General features: G+C 42.6%; 1 protein-coding gene across 8 annotated transcripts in view; it reads right to left on the reverse strand.

Annotated features, from left to right (window-relative positions):
• Positions 9,305 to 17,661, reverse strand: part of PAG1 (phosphoprotein membrane anchor with glycosphingolipid microdomains 1) — a 105,198-nt gene continuing 96,841 nt past the window's right edge. For all 8 annotated transcript variants that reach the window (XM_021386609.1, XM_021386615.1, XM_021386610.1 and 5 more), the window contains 2 exons: positions 14,087 to 14,146; positions 9,305 to 13,077 (listed from right to left, as the gene is read on the reverse strand). In XM_021386609.1, the coding sequence (XP_021242284.1) occupies positions 12,727 to 13,077; positions 14,087 to 14,146 (411 nt within the window). In that variant the 3' untranslated portion in view covers positions 9,305 to 12,726. The remainder of the gene's footprint in view (positions 13,078 to 14,086; positions 14,147 to 17,661) is intronic.

Raw genomic sequence — 17,661 nt, forward strand, 5'->3', positions numbered from 1 at the left:
AAGCTCAACGAGCAGGACTTGGTGTTCGCCAAGGCTGGGGCAGCTCAGAGCATGTTACATTGTGTCAACAGTATATTCTGGTAACACGGGCTGGGGAAGCAGGTTAGCTAGGAGGCTCTCCAGACACCAGATCCATTGGAAAGCACTGTACATGAACCCAGGAAGACTTAGTTGAGATTTGGAAACTGTGGAAACAAACCTCAAGCATTCTGTTATAATGTCCTATGAGAATAGACTTTTGCCACTCATCTACCTGAAGAATATTTTAGTTGCAGATTAGTAAGGATAGGATTAAGGATAGGATCCTTGTCTTCTTCCTTTTCCATTTAGCACTCATTACACTGTCCTCTACAGACACATCACAGACATGAGGCAATTCCCATCTTTCAGTCACGTACCAAACCTTTAAGTGGTATCTAGGCTGCAAAATCTGGAGGGAAAGATATCTCAGATTTACAACTACCTTCATATACTTTATACCATTTCTTGCTATTTTTGTGCTTAAAACTCACAGAATCTTTTTTTTTTTTTTTAAGGGGAAAACAGAAACAAAAGCAACCTAAAACAAAAAATATGCCAATGAAACAAACAAACAAACAAACTCAACAAACCTGATCATGCAAAGTCACTGACAGTAAGATCACAATACCACTTTTCCACAGGAATCCCCTTGTTTGGTAAGGTGGCTGAATGGGATCTGCTTGACAGAGTCCCATGGGATAAGGCCCTGGAGGAAAGAGGAGTCTGAGAAAGTTGATTGGTGTTCTAGAATCACCTGCTCCAAGCTCAGGAGTGATGCTTCCCAAGAACAAGAAATCAGGCAAAACTGCCAGGAGGCCTGCATGAGTGAACAAGGAGTTCCTGGCCAAACTCAAACACAAAAAGGAATCCTACAGAAAGTGACAGCAGGGACAGATAGCCTGGCAGGGACACTGCGACATTGTCTGTGCATGCAGAGACAAAGTTAGGAACGCCAAAGCTCAACTGGAATTCAATCTAAATGGCTCTAATAGAGTCAATGGCAACAGAAACAGCTTCTGTCAGTTTAACTAGGGAAAAGATGGGGCTGCTGCTAAAGGGGACATGGCAAAAGCTGAGGTACTGAATGCCACCTTGACTCAATCTTTGCCAGTAAGACTGGCCTTCAGAAATCCCAGGACCTGGAGACAGCTCCTTTCTATTTTGTCCTTTGCTGCTAGAAATAGGCTGCGGGTGAGAGAGGGAAAAGAGCTCTGAATGCTAGCTGGAGTGCTTGCCTCTGAGTGTGTGCTAGAGAAATCTCGGTGCTCTGCCGCTTGACGTGGGATACTAGGTAGACACTTCACGTCTCATCATTTCCCAGTATAATATGGCTTTTGCAGCTCAGCCAAACCCTTACAGAATTTGTGTGACAAATGAAGAATACAATGCTAGCCTGAGGGTTTTGTCCTTGCCAGATTTCAAAGATTAACTACATTAATGTGGAGCTTGAATGTGCAGCTCAAAGCAAGTCACACAAACTTTTACATAATAGAAATTGTCAGGCAGTGTATACAGATTGCTGCCAGATCTTTCATTTTTCTTCATCTTGTGGCAATCCTTGATAATAATGCTCCTTATGATTGCTGTGATCTTATTTTATCCTAATAATCTTGAATTACCTTAATTGTTGATGTGATTTGCATTCCGCGTTAGTCGCATTTGTGACTGTACAACTCTTTACTACTTTGGTCAGTGAGCTCTTCAGCAGGACGACTTCAGAAGCATCTGTCATGGCTCTAATACCCTTTCTGGCAGTGCAACGGATGCGGGGTTCCCGGTTTCTGTCTGAACGGGCAGTTCTCTGTTCTTGCCTATCAGCCCTTCCACAAAGGCTGCATGGAAATTCCAGTTGCATGAGTTATATTAAGGGTCAATCTCTTTTGTGAAATAATCAGCAGAGAAGAAGTAGCAATAAAGTATCTTGACAGCTGAAGTGCTAGCAAGAACAGCCATTCAAGAAAGATCATGTCCCCACAATTTTTGGCTTTTGAAACAAATCTGTCAGATGCTTTTTATACAAAGTAATGTCAACTTGCTCTTTAGCTCCAACATTTTCTAGTTCAATACAGGAACACAGGGTGAACTGTGAGTGTTTGAGTGTATCCAATTAAAAGCAAATCGACACACACAAGGAATAATTCTATTTTAAACACCAGGTGTCACTGCAGTATACTCCTGCTTGGTTTCAGCAATGTCAAAGACGAGCGGAGAACAAAGACTGCTCCTACTTTCCTCTCCCGAGTGTTTGCATACAGCTACATGGTTAGCTGGAATCTAGGCGAATTGTTCAGTATTTCAACCAGAAACAATTGCAATTTTACACAGTCATCTTCAAACCTGAAGCTAGCCATTGTAATATAACTATTTTATGGCCGAGAGCAATTGGAATTTATATATATACATATGTGTGTATACATATATACACATTTATAAGATATATACTATATATACACACACAAATGTTAATTCTTGTCAAGAGAAATAGATACATGTGTGTGCAATACAGTTCTCTTTATGAGAATAATGTATGCATTTTTTCGGTATCGGGTGATGTTCAGCAATTTACTTCATCAAAGTATTCTATCAGGTTATGTATTTTGCTGCTTCTCAGTTCATGAAAAAATGTTCACTAAAAAGCAATCTATTAAACTCTCAGATACTGAATTTTTCACATTTTCCTGATTCTTACAAGTCTTTTATTTGACCTACAGCCTCGTATCTTTCAATATTAAGATACATGAACACAGGTTAAAGAACCATTACCTTGACAGTGAACAGATACGATTTGTGAGTGCAATTTTTCAGCCGCCCATCTCAGCATAACTAACCCATGGCTGCACAGTGAATTTTCCAGGAACTCACTCATCAGCATTGGCGTCCTATTAATTGGGTAAAGCTGCTCTTCTCTCATCTGTCATTGAAGATACTGAGGGTAAAGGCCCAACCCATGGGGAAACATTAAGTCCCAGCAGGCTGTGCACCACTTCAAACTCATGCCCTAGTGTACAAAGAAGTCTTGCTGCAGCGAAATGCTTCAAAGATGACACTTCCTTGTGATACTTAGGTGTGGAACACAGACTTGTGTTATGTATCCAGGTGCAGACCTGGTTCAGGTGCCTCTGAAATGGTTCAGGATGCTCTACAAGTATTTCTGCACAAAGGAGGGTATTGCTATTGACAGAGCAGTGCTGCTGATGGCTGGGAATGTTACCTGGAGAGCATCTTCAGCAAAGAAAAAGGCATCAAATGCCATGACTATTTCAGGAAATAACCCATTAAGCTGGTAATTGCTGCTATTTAAAAATGCTGAAAGGTATGTAACTTTTACAGGCTCAAGACCAATGTTTTAACCTTCATTAAAGAGTATAGTGCCATCTTATTCATGGGAGCTTCTGCTTTTGTCGGGAGGCAACTTAAAATTTGCACAGTGCGTTCTTGAAACTTGACAGGATTGTGGCTTTGGGGGCAATACAGTGCTGTATAACACAAAGAACACTTAAAAGTTCTCATGAGATAATGAAATCAGCCGAAAATGCCTGGAACAAACAATGTTCTATCAAATAATGCAGATTTTGGGACCTAGAAAAGCCAGTGTCTACAAGGACTAAATAAAGCATTTGTTCAGAAAACAGACAAACGAACAACAACAGCAAAAAAAGAAGAGGCACAGATTAAAAAAAAAAAAAAGACATCTTATTTATTGTGTTTTATTCTATCTGGTGACTGAATTTTTATATAGATTTCAAACCAATGAGTTTTCCCAGGATCTTTTAATTCAAGTGATCTCATTGCAATGTAATATTTCTCATTTGACATAATTGACATGGATTTCCAATAAATTCAAAAGTTATTTGCAAATATATTAACTGGAGAAAATGGCAGAGCCAATTTTAAAAGCTTTCAGAGAATACAGACCAGAATCTTAGGATTTTTTCCCCGCATATAAGGAAGCAAATATTAGGATACTGCTGTACATAAATAAAAGCTGCATTTTATATTACTGACCTACGTTCTGACTTTTAGATAACAGCCTCATATGTTTAAGTAACATTTTTTTCTCCTGACATATTTACATAAAACTCATCTACGTTTACTGTAAATAACCATAATTACCTACTGTGCTTTTAGCAGCCAAAAGCTGGGTTGGCTATAAGTATCAGATGAAGATTCTTCAAATAAGGGTATGACTAAATTACATCAACTTGTGTATACTCCTACAAAACGTTGAAAGGAATGTCACGGCATTTATCAATTTACAAAATGCAACTTAGTGTTGGCTCTGAGCTGCTCTGACAGTAGCATAAGCCCTGCAATTACAGTCAAGCTACAATTTATGGAGAACACATTCTACAGTACCACAGCATTTTGGTGTCTGCAGCGCTGTTAATAAAATCGTATCGATTTCAAAAAGGTAGTAAGCCAAATAACCAATCGTGTAGCAAACAAGGCTCAGCAGTGCCAGCTTGGAAGTCTGCATGCACTGACTCCAGGTTTATATATTACAGTCATTTCTTTGAACTGCTCTTGCTACCTCCAGAGCTGAACTGCACAGCTTATTTAACTGTATCCGCTCTGAGAGAGCTGGAGCCACTTCTAATCCTCTCTGTTCAGAAGGTCACGCTGGTTAGAGGATGTTTGAAGTTCTTCTTCAGTGACCAGAAAATCAAATAGTTGTCCCGAAAGCACGATCTGCTGCTAGAACTTTCCTTGAGAGAATATTGCTAGAAAACCACTCTACGAATAAATACTTTTTCCATTATAAAACAATGGTTAAAATAAACAAGTGTCTGTAATTCAAATACTTATCCGCTATGTTCTAAGTAGGCAATGTTCCATACATCTTGTGCTGAAGCTCCTATAGCACCCAATTTAAAGTGAATTCTACTGAGGCGAGTTTTTAATAACAGCTATTGGAGATAAATATCCACATATCAAACTCTGTGTTTTCTGTTTTTCCTATGGAAGTCATATCAGTCCACTAACATAAAAGAAAGAAAATTCATTTCACTGAAAATACAAAGAAAAGTACCTAGCACCAAACCAAACATCTCCTAAACTTTTAGGGTCTAATCCTGCACCCTTGTCTCATACAAATAATTATTTTCCAGTAAAGAAAGTAATCCAGTTTTGAATTTTTGCTTAAAAAAACATCTGTGGAAATCAAAATCTGCACGTGGTTGATGGTAATTAGATTAGAGCACCTACATTTGCCCATTTGGGGATTATCATGGGACAAAAGCACGTGTATATATTTTTGTTTGTTTGTTTCATTTATGCTGTCTGGAGGCTTGAGAAAAGATCAGGAAACCTGCATGGAGGTGGGGCACAGAGGACTTGATCCTGCCTCTGAGTTGAGGGAATACTGAGAGCAATTCCACCCATTCCTTGTGTGATTCTCAGCAACTTCACTGCAATCTCTTCTACAATAAAAACCTTTATGAACGGGTAGTCAGCGAGATGGTTGCAGCACAAACGACACTCAGCTATTTTTCCTTTGACTCCTCTCTTCCATGTTGCTACAGAAGGATATACCTGCCCTGCCCTGCCAGTAAATGCTCTTCCCTGGGTTTGCAGGCTCACTCTGAGCACACATTCAGCTCCAAGGCTCAGGCCTGTGAAGCCAAGGACCATTCCTCCTTGTCACCACCACAAAGTTGTCGTCACTCCTCAGGTGTCATCAACACACGCCTACTGGAAAGCACGAAGGTGGTACATGGGGAGCCACAGGAGTGATCCAGATGCTCATTCACAGTCAGAAATAGTTGCACAGAGTTGCCTGCTGGTAGGATATCCTCTAGAGGAGTCTTGTTCTGTGACCATTCCCCAGTAGTTTCAGAGATAAAGACCAAGTTCTAGTGTCCTCACACAGGTGAGAAAGGAGGTTATTGTGCTCTTAGGTGTTTTTTACTAATGCATTTAAATGCTGCACTAATTCACCTTATTGTACATCTTTCCACGTCCGCTGACTGCTTGCAAGCTGCAGAACTTCTGCAGATCTCGAAAGAAAGTGAAGACCTCCACAAAAGTCTGCTAAACAGGATGTGGTTGCCCCAAAATGCGTGACTTCAGAGCGCAAGTCCAGACTTCTACATCCCACTGGCACATCAGGAAGATCCCACGCAGTACTGTGAAGCGACGCAGCCTCTGTGCCCACTGGACAGTGGCCAGGTGCCGTATTTCATCAAGGACAAAGGAGAAAACTGAGACAGAGACAGCTAAGCATGGCAGGGAGGAGCAGGTACGTAAATAAAATCCAAACTATGGTGGAAGTTAAAATATGAGTGCCTTTTCGTACACATTAGGAAATCTAAACACCGGTGCTTTTTTTTTTTTAAGTAACAAGATTTGTCAAGTTTCAAAACCTCTCCCCATTGTTACAAGACTAAAATTACAAAGTTGGTAACACTGTGGTGAAGTGAAAGAGAGGCATTCTGAAATCCAAAACAAAGCATTTTGAAGTCACATATTACTTATGTACTTTGTAAAAAACCTTAAGCATGTTGATTCATTGTTATAAGCTATAAGAAATCACAGCTGCCTTCTAGACTGAACAAAGATCTCAAATTTTCTGTAACAACATTCTAGTTAAAATTAGATGATGAAAATCTATCAGACTGTTTTTATAACAATGAACAGACATCACAAATTAAAGCCAATATTTAGAAATGTGTGCAGCAAAGGAGTACCACATATAGTTGACAAGCTGCTGTGCAGTTAACAGTGAGCATCTTTCCCTTTACAGAAACATTTTTATTTTTCTGCACCTTTCTATCAGAATCATAGAATGGTTTGGTTTGGAAGGGCCCTTAAAGACCAGCTAGTTCCAAACCCCTGCTGTGGGCAGGAACAGCATCCATTAGAATAGGTTGCCCAAAGCCCCATCACGTGACTGTCCTTCTGGCCAGTTCGAAACAGAAGACTTCCAGAAACCAAACCTCACAGCCTGACAAATCAGAACGGTAAGATTTATGTTGTCTACAGATTGGGCAATGGATATATAATACAACAGTACTCCCCACATTTGCTATGCAACGTGTGCGTACCCAAGCAAGTCAAAGCAAGCGTAGACCATGAAGACGTTCCAGTGATTCTGCCTACAACAACTAATCATTTAGAGTTAGGTTAAATATATCTACATTGTGTAGGCTGTCTCTTACTGATCTATGGCTTACACATAAAGTAAGTTCAATCAATTCAACAACAGGAGCCTTGCATCAGAAAAAAGCTTTCATCTTTCTGTTGTCCATATGGAAGAGCAATGTAGGGTACGTGATATCCTAATGCAATTAACAGGAAGTAGCCAATTAATTTGTTTAATACTTTTTGTTGAGGATATATGAATGCTGAGCATGGGATCTTTCATATTCACTCAACCAAATGGGGTTCTCTCTCCTTGAAGAAAAGGAACCCACTGCTTTCACCTCTGTGATGCTCCATCCACAGCACTTGTTCTCAGCATAATCCTCAACAAGTTGACATCTGGCTGACTAGCAGTGGATATAAAAATACTTTTCTGTTGTTTGTTTTTTTGAGACTGAGATATGTTCTGGCAATGTCTTCAGCCATGACCATCCCAAAAGAGATGCTACAAATCAACTTCAGTACTAGTGTATAAAAACATATTAATAGCAATTATGCATCCTGCTCCCAGGGAGAGATTTGCTTTTGGAAGTCTTCAGCATGCCACTCCAGAAGCAGCCATCAGACTGAACATCTTTCAGCGTTCTCCTAATTCTCAATGGACTAGTCACACCAGGTTACTTGTGAAGCACACACCAGCCTTATTCAGGCATGTCCCAACCTAAACAAATAACACTCTTCTGAAACAACTGCTATTAAGTACCAAAGAGCACAAATCCCTGTTTGGCATTTGGTCCAAATTAAAATGTTTGTTGCTGAAATAGATTTCTTATAGTCATTGTGCAAACAAATTTATACATACTCTGAGAGAAGAAAGCCCTTCACCTGGGATCCGTGCTGTTTCCAGCCCCACACTGCACACTGCCACGTCTAACTGCTTTCAGGCCAAGGCACTCCACTTGAATGGCTGCTTTTGAACTTCACCACCCAACCTGGGCTTGCTACGCATGACAGTTCTGCGCGGAGCGAGCAAGAAACAGGGAAGCACTGACAGCCATTTGCAGAGCAACACAGTTAACACTAAATTCTGTGGAGTAGAAAATGCTAGAGAGAACACTCTGTGTCACAACTTTACATGTCAGCTTTCATAAAGCACGTTGAACCCATTTATCCAGCATCGTATAAAAGCACCATTGAAAGGTTGAACAGAGAGCACCGTGTATACAGAATTTTGATCAAGACAAGCGAGAGGAGCTGTTCAGGGAGCCATGGAGAAGTACAGAGCCCAGAGGAATCCCGGCAAGATGGGTTCCCTGGAGGCACAGTACAGAGGGCTTAAGGAACAAGGTGGCTGACCTTCAGCCAGCTGCTTTGTGTGATGGCCCAGCTTTGTGTGACTGATGGACCTGAGCCCCAGCACCCACTCCTCTCGGCAATTCCCCCACCCCGTGAGGCCTGCTGTGTACCAGCAAGCCTGTAATTGATGCCAGTACAAAGACTGAAGCTGCTAATTGTTCACAGTTGACATGGACACAAACCACATCTCCCTGAATCCTCACTGTTGAACAACTTAGGTTCTTCAAAAGAAGATTGATCATTCTTATTGCAAAGCTTAGTTATTGTAGCTACACTGCTGGGCTTTCTAGAGGAAGTTTGTGAGAGGCTATTGCTAAACTGAGGTGAACTGAGGTCTACTGCATTTGATGCGTCTCAACTGTAAAGCTGTTTCCAACTGTTTCCAAAGCTGTTCCCCCACAAATAAATGGAGGAAACACTCTTTTTGGTTTTGTGTTAAACACAGTGTGGAAAAAGAATATGGAAGTACTTGGTAAAAAAGGCACTATAACTGATCTACCTGCTGCAATCATGTTTGTGCCCATGCACAGATATCCTTAAACCAATGTTTCACTGTGACTGAGAAAGCAATTCTGAGCTCACCATTGTAGAAAGAGACTACTGGCTTCAGCCTGTGGCTAGAAGTACCACAGGAGACAGATTCAGGGAAGAGACATTCAAACTGCATTTCCTATTTCTATCAATTCCCAGAAGGGAATCAGAAAAGATCTCTTCAGTAGTGTAATTACACTGATATTGCAGCTTTACTACAGCAAAGTGTGAGTTTCTTGAACAGTTGTGCTAACAAATGGAGGTAAAGAAATCACCTGTGCAGTTGCCCCAGAAAAGACCATCACGTAACAAATACTTCATTTTGCATGTTGACTTTTTATTTGGGAATATGGTGAAAGTGAAACAAATAGCTATGAAGAGATAAGTAGAAGCATGTATTTGAAGATTTCTGCTGGAAAAATCTTTCCATCCAGTGTACTAGTGAAAAGGAAGCATGGCAACAGCAGCCAAAGAGTAGATCTTACTTCTCAGGAGAGGAAATGAAAACTGAGTTCTTTTTTTGTGTCGAGTGATATAACTATTCATTTCAGAACATTGGACTAAATTCTAAAATATTCTTCTTTAGCATTAGACTACATAATGGAGATTGCAGGGATGTAACTCCTCACCTGTCCTTGTTCAGGAGGATAATCCCCTTCACAGCTCAGTGGGTCTGGCGGTGAGGGCAGGCACTGACCTTGCATGTAGTAGCACAGAGCCTGAGCCTGAGCGGGCTGAGGGTCTGTGGGGCTGGAAGCGAGTCCTCCCGCGGGCAGTTCAGAGGAGACCGGCAAAGCCAGAGCCTGAATCCCGATCACGGACAGAACAGGGATGGCAGCTGGGACTGAATGCTGTAAGAAACACTGACTGCATTACCGTGTCACCTGCCAAGAGCTGGAGGCTGAGAAGGGTGCAGGCAAAGCATTTCCCAACAGGGGAAAGAAAGGAAGGAAGGGGCTGAGCCTTCCTCCCAGCCAGCACTCCTGGTTCTGCTCCAAAAGACACTGAATATGAGCAGGCAGCCTTTCTTCCTTGGACTCGCTGATATTGGTGGGGCTTTCTTCAAGAGTGATGCTTTATTTTCTCTTTTGCAGCTTAAAGTTTTGCAAGCAGGAGCACCATGTTTTTCTTTGCTATTGTTATTTTTTGATCTTTAAACTGCTCATGAAATTGCATGTGGTGAACCTGACAAACCTCATGTTGCTACTGCTTCTCCAAAAGCAGTCATCCATGTAACGACTAAGATAGTCCTGAAGGGATAAATGCATCCTGAGATGTGTGTGGGAACCTCAGGTGTGGGGTACAGCTCCCACTATGCTGCAGGTGTCAGACTGAGGACAACATATAGAGAGCATGGAGCATAGAGCAAACAGGTAGCTATGCCTCCAGAGAGTCTCCAAACTTGGCAAAGATCTTCTGAAATGCGAGGCATTTTCTCTTCGGCCTTAAACAGTGTGAAGCAGAAGGAGAGAACAGTCAAAGGTGAACTTCATGAATTCACATTCAAGGGAACATTGACAGGAAAGGAAGACCAAAGTCCGCTTTAAAAAACACTGCAGTGAGGTGGAAGCATAGGCTGTAGCTGTGGAAGCACGGCAGCACAACCAAGAACAGGGCGGATGCAGACTGGGCTGGATGGCCTCTCCCCAAGGAGCCCTGGCCCAGGTGTGTCACCTCACCGTGCGCGAGGTTGGGCCCCATGATGTCCACATTCTTCTGTGGGCATCTGACTGCACTGTTCCTCAACGCCATGCTCATTGCAGTCTGTGTCCAGAAACCACTGCACCTCGTCCAATTATAAGCTTATTTCTAGGAAGCGTGTGTACCCTTTGTGTGTTTGCCCTTTATAGTACCAAGCACTGCGCACTGGCGCGTGGTCTGAGAAGGACTCAATCTCATGCATCAAACTTCAGTACCAACTGAACCCATGCTAAACCCATGCTAGGCTGATATGGAATGAGCCAATCCCAGTTTGTGTACTGTTTATTTTGCATTAAAATGAACTACCCTTCAAGCACATGCCAATAGTACCTACGTGAATGTTATGTGAAGGCCACCAAGTTTGGACCACAGTTTATGCCTGTTTACAAAGCACGTGTGTATGTGCGTATACACAGGGACACACGCACAAACGTACACATAACTGTGTACAAATGCATATAATACAATGCATATTTGCTACTGTTGGGCTATTCTTGTATTATTGTACCGCTCATCGTACCATTCTTGAAGAAAACAAGAGTATCAGTCCAGTACCTGCTTATTTCATCTAAGCACTGTACTTTGTTTTCAACACTAACAGAGTAACTTCGTATCTCTGGAAAGACAGTGGCTTTCCAACTGCTGGTCAGAGCCCCAAGTAGTTCTTGGTCCCACCAGTTCTGACTCCCCTGCTCCTTCTAGCTGAGGAACAAGGATGACCAGTGGCTAACCCACACTAAATACACTCTCCTGCCTTTTTTTGGCCTTCTGTCAGTGCATTTTTACGCAGACTCCGTTATTTCAAGCTTAAAAACAGCAAGGCATGCTCCACAACCCTGCTTAAGAAGATTAAAAAAAAAAAAAAAAAAGGATTTGTTCTTTTACATACTTCTAAAATAGGAAAAAGATTTAAAGCAAAAACAAATAAAGCCCAAAGAAAGAACGGAATTCCTCTCGTTACATAAAGCAGAAAGTTAACCTACAAAAGCTTTGAAGATGAAAATGTGTTGTAAAAATGAAAAATATCATCCACTCAACAGTACAGAAATTTTCCTATGCAATCCACTAATCAAATGTATTAAAATACTTTAAGCCTTTAAAAAAAGGGCAAAATTCTTCAAAAGATGACTTAACACTATTAAGGTGAGACTAAATGTTATGGTAACACATTCATTTGTACAACCTTCTGCAACATGACCAATGTCTTGCATGTGTATGTGCAGGTACACGTTTGCACAGGGAGGGGGACAGAGCGACAATGCTAAGGGTGCTATTCGCCATTTTAAAGCAGTATTTCACAAATAGTCAAATGGAAAATCCTAGAAATACCAGTACACATCTCAAATACTGCAAGTCACATTTTACAGCCCCTGATGTGAAAAAAGAAAAAAAAATCAAAGTCTATGGAATTAATTCAAGTACATTTGCAGTATGTCCCTTGTGATGTGAAGTAACTGTTGTTTGCACTTTAGCTGCAATGACAGTGGAATGGGAATACTGACATTCTGACCCCATCTCAACCCTCACGGTCCTACCAGGCTGAATTAGAGCTCCCCGACAGATGTCAGCACACCTTCTCCAGCCCTCAAAGTCTGCCTGACTGAGGTGTGGTGGTCTGCGAGTTGCTCAGTGGATTCCTGAACTTGGATGAAAAATGATTCTTGAAAAACACATCAAAGCAACTGACATAAAATAATCCTCTAAAATGAAAAGCTAGCTTTGCGTAAAGGCAGGCTTTTTGGTATGTAACCCAATCACGATGACAAACACAGCACTCCTTCCTGAATGCTGGCCATTTAGAAACTAACAATAAAAAGCTAACAGTAAAAATTAAACTTCCTGTGAGCTTCCGTCCACCACCCAGAATCACCCATGGATATCACCCACTGGCTTAAAACGTACATGGCTTCTTCACACCTTCAGTTCCGCACTTAGCTTTGTTCCTCAAAACAAGAAGTGCTTCCCTCTCCTTGTTTCGCATGCTCCTTTGAAACACCGTCAGACAAGACAAAGGCTGAAACCCGGCTGCCGGAGTAGTTAAAGTCTGGTGACATCCCTGTGGTGCTGCAAGTCCCCTATGCTCTCATAGTCATTCTCTCCCGACAGAGCGGAGTGGTTTGTGTGAGGCACAGACAAGGTCCTGTCTTCGTCTTGGCTCACTGCCTGGATAGCTTCATAGTCGGGCTCCAGCTCCCCGTTGGGCCTGCCCGCCGACTGAGGCACAGTGGTAGTACTGAGGGTGTTCTCAAAGTCCTTCACGCTTGCATAGAGGCCACTGCAAACAGACGGGGACCTCTGGGATGCAATTTCTTGAATACAGGTGTAAGGAGAATCCATCGCCCTGATGGCCTGTCCCGGCTTGCTCACCGAAGAGTACATGGCTGAGATCTGGGAGAAGGAGATGCCTGCTGAGTGCTTACATATGGCATAAAGCTTGTATGCCAGTCTGACCCCCTCCCACCACCAGGATGTGAGCTACATACTAGACCTGCCAACAGAAACGTGTCCTTACAAAATTGCTCGTCTTGCATGCATTTATACAGTGATTCTTTCCTTTCAAAAATGAAGGCAAATTGGATCCAGGACAAAAAGGACTGGGTTTGTGAGCTCCTGAAAGCCGTGCTATGGTCCTGGAACCAACCTGGGCTAAATGAGGAGACAGGCATCAGAGGGATGATCAGCTTTAGCTGCTGGAATGCAGGAGAAGGATGCTCCCTGATCTTTCCTCTTTTATGTTAATGGTAGCAGCTAGTCAACCAAACTCAAAACAAGTTCTTTTTCTGCCCATATGTATTCCATTCCCTTTTTAGCACTGAACTGCATGAACCCAGAAGGAGCAGTGTGCTCATCCATGTCTGGGAGCGCCTCCTCAGCAGCAAGCACCAGCCCACCCAGCTCCACCACCAGGGCTGTGTTTGCTTTATGTCCAGAGAATGTGTTTGTAAACTGTCAGGGAGCGCTGGATATGATTACATGAAATCTGATTTTTGTTTCATTTTTTCATCTTTGTTTCAATCTCCTCAATTTATTTGACCAATAAACATTTAAAATAACAATGTATGTGCTTCAGAGGCCCAAACACTTTGCAAGGGAAAGGTGGGGCATGTTTCAAACTCAGCATCCAGACCAAAGAGCTGCCCTAACCATCAGCTAGCTGGGGCTTCCTATTATTTTCTGATTCTTTTTTTTCAATCTATTGGCCTGATAAAGCCATATGCTATAACGCTTCTGATTTCAGGAATGTTGCAGTGCAAACTGTGTACAGAAAAACTTGGGCTTTCATTTTCCCTTCAGACAATTTTCACCTCAGATTTTGCTTAATCATGCAGAGCTTATGCTAATTTCTGTCTGAAAAAAGGTCTCTAGCTCATTATTGAATTTTATACAAGAAACCTACTTCGTCTTCTGTAAGAGATGGATCTTCCTCTCGAGACTTGTAAGACATGGAACTAAGCCTCTGTAAAAAAAGGAAGAAAGAAAAAAAAAGGCTCATTATCAGTCAACAGTGTGATACCTACAATAAAACCCTCACACTACAATCAATACATTGTATTTTATGGTCATTTGCTCACTAGTTCCATTTCACGGAGCTAATTTCCAGTGTACATCTCTGGAGATAATAGCCCTGAGGTTAGTAGAGCTTTTTAATGTATCTGCTCTTGTGCTGACCTGAAAAGGGCAAATATAATGCAATGCTTAAAACAAACTCTGCTGTGCTGTATCCCTGCCTTCAGACTTCCAATGAAGCAAGAAAGAGTCTGCAAAGGCTTTTGAGCAATTAAAAGTGAGCTACGGTAAATTTTCAGGTATGTTCCTAGAATACAAAAGGACTACACTGAACTGGTGCCTTCCTCGTGGTAAGCACCCTTCCTTCAGTGGCTCTGGAAGCACCGCAAGGCAGCCGTACCCCCTCCACCATGCCATGCAGCAGCTGCTCAGAGGTGCCCTGGCCTCAGAGCCACATGTGCGGAGACAACATGCTTCAACCCAGCCTGAAAGGGGAAGCCGCATTCTCTGAGGTCTGCCTGGTCCAGCTCACGTGCTGAACTGACCGAAGAACGAAGGGCTCGGCTTCGTTTAACTTCAAACATCCAAAGTGCAACACAGAGATTAGGTGATGAAACACTGGGGAAAACCATCTGACCATTACAAAAAATGTCTGAGGACCTCTATGGCAATCAAGACCCTGGCCATCTCCCAGCAGATGTGCGATTCCAGCACAAAGACTGGTGGAACTTCTGCTCATGGTGACTGGGAGGGAGCCTTCAGCACTATTTGGAACAGTCCACATTTTGGGGTTTCACGCAAATTCTCCACCTAAAATATCAGACACCTTCCAGTGCAGACCAAGATAGAAAAATAGAGCTTCATCTTTTTAGCATGGTCAGCAAAATATTGCTTCCAGAAACATACGAATCACACAAGACTTTTTTCCTTAGAGGCTCCTTACAGCAGATTCCTTCCTTCTTCCACCTTTCTTAGTGCTTTTACTTTTGATAAATTCCAAGCTTCAAACCCCGGACATGGGTCTGATGAAGACTCTGAAGTCAGCCCCTGCCCCTGGTGTTCCTGGCTGCTGACCCGCTGGCTGGTGGGTCTGCTCCTTAACTGGGGCTTTGTTTACTCGCTGACAAAATGAAAAATAAAAGGGGAAGTTCAAATACATTTTGGCGTAGCCCCTTACTGGATCTACTACAGCAGCTCAGCTTATTCTTTCTTACTTGTAGGATGTTTTTTGTCCTGAGGAGTAGGTGAATATTATCACTGTTGCCCATTAAAACAAATGTGTGCAAGCAAAATTCAGCAGTGAAGTCATTTTCTCTAATGAGAGCATCTGTGGGCACTTGTGCAGCTTCCCACTCCAGTCCTGAGAAATACCCCCATGTGCTGGCAGCTCTGCTCTTGTCTTCCCACTACACAGCATTCTTTCCTCTAAGCACAGAATCTGTGACACACTGGTTCTGAAGGATATCACCACGTTGGAAAATGAAAAAAATACTCACTCTGAAACAGTTTGTACCTAGCAGTATTATAAATCACATTTGAAACCTCAATGCAAACAAAACACGTCCTTGTTTTCTTTCCACTTTCCTTTAGTTCCTCGACAGCACTGGATTTTGTGCTCGTTGGCTTGGCTACGCTCCTGACTGAGGCATCAGAACAAGGACACCATTCTCCTCCGGTGCATTTGCAAGAGATGCTTTGCCCATCCTCATGCTGTGCTGGTCTGAAATCAGATGGGCTGCAACCAAACACGCACACAGAGCACTTCTACCACTCTTCCTGTGTTTGCTCACTCTGAAGAGACTTGGGTGAAAAAGGAGATCTGTGCTGCCTTTTCTGATTAAAAACCTATAGAAAAAGTATTCTGCCCCTCCAGTTTTATTAGAAGAACTACACCCAAGTTTTTCCAGCTCACAAAGGCCTGTAAGAGGCACTGCACTACTAAATATGCCTTTCTTCACCTAAACTTTCCGACGGTACTGTCTGAGTCACAGCCAACAACCAACTCAGAGAATGAATTGTCACTCGTTCCTCGCATGCCTGGCCTTGGAAGTGATCTGTCATCCTGCAACCACTGCCTGACAGTGCTGCATGGGGGGGGCCCTGAGCAAGGGCTGTGCTTCTTTAGGGCCCAGCAGGGCTGAAACATTTAGCACTACCAGGGGCACGCCTCCGGGGAAAGGAAACAGCACATGGGACTCCTCTTCATGCTGTTACATGCTGGAGTGGTCTCTGGCTTGGCACACTGAGCTCTCTCCCTAATGGGAGGAAGCAAGAATAATCAAATCATAGAATCATTAAGGCTGGAAAAGACCACTAAGATCATCTAGGCCAGGCATGTCCAACCCACAGGCTGCACGCAGCCCGGCCCAACTTGCAGTGCAGCCGCCTCCTCCCCTGTGCCATTATGGCAGCAGCTCTACCCTGGCCTGGCCCCTCAGCGCCAACCAAGCATCAGAGTGCTGTTAGCCCTATCTGGGCTGGAACCAAGGCAAATGGAATGTATAGAGTTGCAATCAAAAACTTAATCATGTCTCTTTACCAGACTTTTCTAAGACCTCTCTCACCAGAGAGAAATATCCCTCCCTTCACAGTCGCGCCTGCTTCATGTCATCGCTTTTTTGCAGTACATACATTTCTGAACAGCTCTTTTCAAGGATGAAGCACAGGAAGAGTAAAATTTCATCACAAATCTCTGATGAACCCCTTGAGAACTCAGGAAGAACTGCAGCCACTGCCATCAAACCGGACACTGATACATCAGTTTCACAAAAATGACGTCACATATCCCACTAGTTCAATGTTTTTGTTGCTCTATTTTGATATATTTTAATAAAAAGCATTGACAATTAAAATGAGTTTTGTTACTCTATATACATTAACTATATTATATACTTTGTGAGGGCTGGTGCAAAAGTAATGCCTCCTATGTTATTATGTTGGCCCACAATGTCAGAGGCAGATGTTGATGATATGGCAGCAGATGTTGAACCTTCCCACCAATATTCCATCACATGTTGTTGCTGTGTGACAGATGGCAGCAGAGGGGCACCCAGACACAATAATGTCTGACATGGAAGTACGGATTAAACAAAGGTGTGGCAATGAATACCTCCACGCAGAAAAAATTGCACCCAGTGACATTCACTGATGCTTGCTGAATGTTTATGGAGACCAAACAGTGGATGTGAGCACAGTGAGGCGGTGAGTGGTGCGTTTCAATGGTGGTGACAGTGACAGTGCATCACCTCTGCTATTTTTACAAGCACAGCATGCATGCTCTTGTTCATCACCGGTGAAAATCCACAGCTAACAGTGGTGACTATGTGGAAAAATAGTTTTGTAGATGAGAATTTGATCTATCAAACAGTGTTACTGTGCTCTTTGTAGCTGTTGTAGTTTCCAAGGAAATAAACAGGAGGCATTACTTTCAGAGCAACCTATATATATATGGCCCAAGATAATTCC

This window comes from Numida meleagris, chromosome 2, assembly GCF_002078875.1.
Source record: "Numida meleagris isolate 19003 breed g44 Domestic line chromosome 2, NumMel1.0, whole genome shotgun sequence".
Classification (NCBI taxonomy): Eukaryota; Metazoa; Chordata; class Aves; order Galliformes; family Numididae; genus Numida; species Numida meleagris.